This window comes from Syngnathoides biaculeatus, chromosome 11, assembly GCF_019802595.1.
Source record: "Syngnathoides biaculeatus isolate LvHL_M chromosome 11, ASM1980259v1, whole genome shotgun sequence".
Lineage (NCBI taxonomy): Eukaryota > Metazoa > Chordata > Actinopteri > Syngnathiformes > Syngnathidae > Syngnathoides > Syngnathoides biaculeatus.
This window is the reverse complement of record NC_084650.1, coordinates 3,934,772-3,941,857: the sequence shown is the minus strand read 5'-3', so window position 1 is coordinate 3,941,857 and position 7,086 is coordinate 3,934,772. Positions and strand designations below refer to the sequence as shown.

The window sequence follows — 7,086 nt, the reverse complement described above, 5'->3', positions numbered from 1 at the left end:
TTTGGTCCCAAGACCACAAAACATTCTCCCATGACTCCTCTATATCATCGAAATGGTCATTGGCAAACTTAAGACTGGGCTTGATATATGCTGGTTTAAGCAGGGGAACCTTCCGTGCCATGCATCATTTAAAACCATGATGTCTTAGTGTATTACCAACAGTCACGTTGGAAATGGTGGTCCCAGCTCTTTTCAGGTCATTGACCAATTCCTGTCGTGTAGTCCTGAGCCGATTCCGATCATTGAGACCCCAGGAGGTGATATCTTTCATGGGGCTCCCCTCCGAATGAGATTGACTGTCATGTTTAGCTTCTTCCATTTTCTCATGATTGCTCCAACAGTTGGACCTTTTTTTCACCAAGCTGCTTGGCAATTTCTCCATAGCCCTTGCTATCCGTGTGTCGTTGTACAATTTTGTCTCTGGTGTCTTTGCACAGCTCTTTGATCTTGGCCATGTTACAAGTTCGAGTCTTACTGATTGTATGGTGTGGACAGGTGTCTTTGTGCAGCTAATGACCTCACACACGTGCATCTGATTCAGGATAATACAAGGAGTCGAGGTGTACTTTTAAAGGCGGACTAACAGGTCTTTGAGGGTCAGAATTCTAGCTGATAGACAGGTGTCAAATACTTATTTGCAACTGTATCACACAAATAAATCATTACAAAAATCATACATTGTGATTTCTGGATTTTTCTTTTTAGATTATCTCTCATAGTGGACATGCACCTACGATGAAAATTTCAGACCCCTCCATGATTTCTAAGTGGGGGGACTTGCAATATACCAGGGTGTTCAAATACTCATTTTCTTCACTGTACATGTGCGTGGCTGCTGGCTGAGGATAAATATTATCAGTGATTAATGCATTCAGTGGAGGACCACATTGCAGCTTCATGGGAAATTCATAATTTCCTCAAAATTATTTGGCAGTGGTTGTTCCCTGTAGGAAGCATTGCATTCTTTTACTTATGACCGCAGATGGCACCTTAGGAGAACAAAGGCAGCTTTGGTTGAAGCAGGAAGAATGAAAACAAAGGAAAAAGACAAAACACAAAGATAGGCAGAGGAAAAGTTGCTGTCAACTTAGTGGGAACATTATGAATGCCTGTTTTGTAACTCGCTGGCAAGTTCAAAGTGACCACGCTCGCCCAAAAGCGTACCGGGTCCTATATGCTGTGATTGTCGAGCAGTTGCCATGATTGGCTGGGAAGCCAAGTCTATTCTCATCCCGGCCCTTGACCACCCAGCTTCTGTGGTACTAGCAAGGAGCTGAAGATAATGCCAGAGCAAAAGCAAAAGAGAGAATTCAAAGAAAGACAATCAGTGTTTAGTATGGTGTTGGCGGATCCAAAAGGAGGAGGAGCAAATGGGAAGGCGGGAAGACGACACCCAAGGCTGGCTCAAGTCTACTTGAACTTTTGCAAGTTTCAAATCATAAACTAAATCATTTCCAACTTAACTTTGGTTGTGGCAGATCAGTTGCTTCCTGTTCAAAATAACATTTTACACCGCTTTCAGTCGAAATTAAGGCACAATTGTCAAAATCTGTTATTCAGAAAAAGTTGACAAAGCTTATAGAGTTGCACAATGACACCAAGATTCAGGCATATATTTAGAAGACTTCTGGACTGTTTATGAACTAGCCATCCATTCATTTTTATAGCCGCTTATCCTCACAAGGATTAAAACGTTTTATCTTCCATTGCGGCAGCACGATGCACAGCTGTAAAGCGTTGGCCTCACAGTTCTGAAGTCCTGGATTCAATCCCGGCCCTCCCTATGTGGAGTTCGCATGTTCTCCCCGTGCCTGCTTGGGTTTTCTCCGGGCCCTCCGGTTTCCTCCCACATCCCCAAAACATGCAACATTAATTGAACACTCTAAATTCCCCCTAGATGTGATTGTGAGTGCGGTCGTTGTCTGCCCTGCGATTGGCTGGCATCCAGTTCAAGGTGTACCCTGCCTCCTGCCCGTTGACAGTTGAGATAGCCTTCAGCACTCCTGGGACCCTTGTGAGGATAAGCGGCTAAGAAAATGGATGTATGGATCTTCCATTGCCACGAACCACGCACAGTGCAGGTATTCTCAACGCCAGTAGGAAATGCCGTGCGTCCATGTTCCAAAATACTTCCCCGTTGTAATCTTGCAATGTATAACAATATCAGAATAACAATAAAATTGTTCTCTGAACAGCAGACTGCATTTCTCTTTTAAGCACTAATCTGAAGTCTTTCATCATTCATGTGTACATATTGTTAATGAACTGTGATTCAAAACTAGATGCTTTATTTACACACGTTTTATGTATCCAGTAGCAGTTATACATCAAAATGTCACAACAATGTCAGAGGCAATTGTTTAAATATACGTGGTAAAAATAAGACGTAAAAAAAGAAATAGAAAACAAGTATCTGTAGAATGAAAGCAAATGAGCTCTTCTTCTTCCTGCTTGTAGATAAATTTTTTTTGGTACATTTTTGGGAGAACTGGGTCGGGTGGGGGTCGTCCCAAAAAGTGTTGAGGTTCATGTATCCGTTGACTCTTGGTGTCTTTGGTGTCAGTTACTCTGCTTAGCACGAATGTCTCTTCTTCTTGCCAATATTGTGTCAGTTTCACCTAACAAGGGAAGAGGACATCATTTTACAACCATTATTCAACTTTGGATAGGACCACTTCACTTTTAATAAAATTCCCACCACCACCATGTCTTGCTTGTTTCTTCTGTGAGATCTCAGGATCATCCAGTAGTAAACAATCAGACTTCTTATAGTAATATTGTTGATCAGGGGGGCCAAACCTCTAAATTAAAGCACAGATGAATACAGACTTCTAATCCACTTGAACTGGAGCCCCAAACGCAATGTACGTACCTTGTCAGGCCACATGAAGCTAACGAAAAGAATGACAGGAAGTCCAATGGCAAAAACATAGACACCCCAAAGCCAGGGACGCTGATACGTGGCCAGAAGCAGACTTTCTAGAATGCTGACCTGCAAGAAAAATAAATCCATATCAAAACATACTGCAGCACACAAAAAGGATCTTAAATAAGAAGCGGGATGTCTTCAGGAAGGCCAAAACAATTCAGATTGTTTTAGTGAAGCACCTCTTGGATAAAGCAGATTTGAAAAGACAAATTTAACATCCTCAGTTACATCAACACTTTGGAAAGAGTTATTATTACTGTGGCAGTGTTACAACAAAAAATCTGATAAAATATTGAATGTGTTGATTGTAAAACTTGGACACTGTATTAGATGAGTTATTATTAATACTATTAGCACTATTTTTAACACCATGTGTGTGAGTGTATGTGTAATTACTGTATATACAGTATGTACTAAATTGTGGTAGTGAATCCGATGTTCAAAACCGTTTTGGAAACTAACATTTAAAATAATCCTGGGAAGAAAAACACACACACACACACACACACACACACCACACACACACACACAACACACACACACACACACACACACACAACTGCTAAATCGCCTAGAAACATTGGCAACCCAGCAAACAACACAACATTTAGATTATTCAACACACAGTCATGGATTTATGACTGAAAAAAAACCCACCCACTTACAGTATTATAATGTGGGCAGACACAAAGTGAAGGAAAACGTAACCTTTAGCTACATCTATCCATCCATCCATCCATCCATCCATCCATCCATCCATCTATCCATCCATCCACCCACCCATCCATTTTCTGACCTGCTCATCCTCACAAGGGTCGTGGGAGTGCCACAGCCAATCCCTGCTGTGAATGGGCAGCAGGCAGGGTACACCCTGAACTGGTTGCCAGCCAATCGCAGGGCACATAGAGACAAACAGCCGCACTCACAATTACACCTAGGGGCAATTTTAGAGTGTCCAATTAATGTTGCATGTTTTTGGGATGTGGGAGGAAACCGGAGTGCCTGAAGGAAATCAACGCAGACACAGGGAGAACATGCAAACGCCACACTAGCAGAGCTGGGATTGAACCCGGGTCCTCAGAACTGTGAGGCCAATGCTTTACCAGTTGATCTACCGTGCCGCTAGTTGTAGCTAAATGTTGCCATTTTTTTTTATACTTGTTTTACAGCATATAAAGTATTATTCTCATATGTACTGCAGTTCACAGCCTGGATTCATGATTATTTTGTTAATTTGGACCTTAATTTACCATGTGAACCACAGGAGGGAAAACACATCCACCTCATCTCTCTGAAGTGGAAGAAGTGTAGATGCAAAGGTGGATCTTCATTAATGACATCGAAGAAAAGTTAATCAAATGTCATACGATCAACTGTGTGAAGCAACTGCTACTCTTGTCATCCTTTAAATAAAAAATGGGCAAATATTAAAATTACATCTTGAGAGTTAACATCAACATCCAAAAATGTAACCCTGAAATTTGAATAGTTGCTGTATAAGAGCATTGCCACTTATTCCATCGCACTGGAATAAAAAAATGTTCCTAAAAAATAATTCCACTCCCCAAAACAAACCTAGTGGTAATTGTAGACTTTGTTTTCTGACGACATATTTGATTTGCAGCCAACCAAATTAAGGTTGAAACCTATTTGAACCTGCTGACGTCGGCAACAGAAGACGAGCCCATTTTCTTATTAACAGGTAAATTTTCTTGTTTGGTTCACAAATCGATACTGTTGGACTGTCTTCAGTTTCTCCATTATTTTAACGCAACCTTAACCAAACTTAAAGTCTTGAAAATACCTCGAGAACAACACCATTAAATCTCTTGAATGCGCAAATTGTCTGAAAATTTTTTGTCAAATTTCTTGGTACTGGGAAAGCTATTTATTCCATTTTCCTAGACACTTATCCTTACACAAGTTGTGCGAGTGCTGGAGCTGTGTGACGTAATTGTTGCACTTATAAAGTCTGGATATTTATCACGATAAGTGAAAATAGCAAGGTTCGATATGTTTTGATTTATTTATTTTTTGTTCAAATTGATAATTTTTAATTTTCATCACCTGAATCATTGCAATTTTGGAGGTGCAAGGATTCTGCCCAACAGCAGCAATATATAAAATGTGACAAAAAAGAAAATGCCACTTGATAGTATAGTACAGTGAATTTGGTGTCCAGTTCCACCTGTGAGGTCACACCAAGACATGGTGTCATGATCCTGCCGCTCCAGCACGAGCTGTGCGGGTGCCCGCGCAGGTGCGCTGATTGGGAGGTGCACCTGACTATGCTGTGGATTTATATGACTGCGATGACAACTGGCCGGGGCCAGTTCATTGATCTTCATGTCCCGTTCGTGTGCTCCGGTATCCCTGATCGAACCTGTGTGTACCGACCTTCGCATGTTCTCCGACCAACCTTGTAAGCCTGACTCCTTTGATACTTCTGCCTGCGTTGATTGTTCCCCTGTGTACCGACTCCTGCCTGTCCGCTCATCTGCTCTCTTCGCCCGACGTCCCAACTATCGCTGCTGCACCGGACTGCCTGCTCAATCCCCTACCTCTGCATATCATAAACGTGTCTCCTTGAACTACCTTGCATCTTCCGAGTCCTGCATTTGGGTCCTACTCTCGTTCCGATGGGACGTGACACATGGCAGCGCATCGATTCTGCCGATATAAAAAAAAAGAAAGGCCTTCCCACGGCAATTAGTTGCTCACCCTGAGCTCCAAAACAGATTATTATTGAAAATGACTGCCAGTTTCATTTTCTTGAGCAAAAAATGGGCAATTTGTTTGTGATGTCCATGTACCACAAACATGCAGTATAGTGAATAAACTTCTGCCTTCATTGCCACATTGTCATACTACTGTTGTTGTTGTTTTCCTTTCGGCTTGTCCCTTTCGGGGTCGCCACAGCGTATCATCTCAGATGAACGCATATATATGTTTGGCACAATTTTTATACTACTGTAAGTGCTTTTAAACCTGAAGAGGTCGTTATATAAAAAGTTGATGGTGATCAAAAACCAAAGACATGTTTGATATGATTGGAATACATTATGTAGCATATACCTTAAAGCGGATTTTACCTGTTCTGCTGCAGACACGGGTACCACACTGGCTGCTATAAACCCAATCCAAACTTCCATCTGTGAAACAGAAACAAACCAGCCACAAAACCTGGATCACTTTTGCAAGACTGGATAATGAAAACCAGTACAGGAGCTGCATCGATTGTTTGAGTACGCTTCTTTGGTGGCTGTAGTTTGTAGTGCTATCAAATTGTTCTCCATCATACTGAGTTATTTGTCATATTTTACTCTCTTATACAATTAGCCCACTGAAAACTGCAACCACATTAGTAACAATCATACTCTTGACTTATGTGGCCTGAATCATACTTAGTGAAAATGGATCAATGGATTGCGATTTGTGAGAATGAGTGGTGTGGAAAATTGATTTATGGAATAATGGGTAACAATAAAGGGTAATTATATTTCAACATTAAATATAGAATTTCTGTCAGAAAACATCTACTACAGAAAGATATTTGAGTCATTTTCAATGGTGTTGATTAGGGCTGCTGTGGCAAATTATTATATATATATTATTTATATAAGCACACACAGTGTTAACATGAAAAGAGAAGTCCAAACAATCCACATGAAAACAAAATCAGGAAGATAAAGAGTGAATAAAGGAGATTTTGTTTTTCTTTTTTAGTTGGGATTGTGTCTTGATTCAACGCATTCAACCATTCAAAGCGCAAAGGAGGTTGAAGGACTATCTTTTAAAACAACAATAACACACTAAAACTGATGAAAGGAGCAAAAGTGACCTTGGATTCAAGAAATCAAAACAAGAGTAAAAATGAAATTAAAACTTTTACCTGTTTTTCGCCCCAATTCGGCCTTCCCAAAATTTCACAGAACATGTTCGATAAATGAATGTTGGACTTTGGTCAATAGTTACCAGGTAATGTGGTTACTGAGTATGCTGAGAGCACTTCCTGAATCACGAAAACAACATATACATGGCTTTCGAGCCTTGACGTTGACACTTGCAACAATGGGTGGGGCATTCTTAGTTTTATTATTAGATTTTAGAATGGCAACAATGTTAGTTTTATTATTATTAGATTTCAAAAGAATAGT

General features: G+C 40.6%; 1 protein-coding gene across 2 annotated transcripts; it reads right to left on the bottom strand.

Annotated features, from left to right (window-relative positions):
- Positions 1–2,385: 2,385 nt before the first annotated feature.
- Positions 2,386–6,931, bottom strand: LOC133508953 (calmegin-like). Of its 2 annotated transcripts, none has more exons than XM_061835542.1 (5): positions 6,822–6,931; positions 6,022–6,081; positions 2,873–2,992; positions 2,699–2,801; positions 2,386–2,618 (listed from the first exon to the last, which is right to left on the bottom strand). In XM_061835542.1, the coding sequence occupies exons 1-5, from the start codon at positions 6,864–6,866 to the stop codon at positions 2,560–2,562; spliced, it is 387 nt and encodes a 128-aa protein (XP_061691526.1). In that variant the 5' UTR covers positions 6,867–6,931; the 3' UTR covers positions 2,386–2,559. The 2 variants fall into 2 exon arrangements, with proteins under 2 accessions (XP_061691526.1, XP_061691527.1); XM_061835543.1 differs by having other exon boundaries at positions 2,705–2,801.
- Positions 6,932–7,086: the final 155 nt, after the last annotated feature.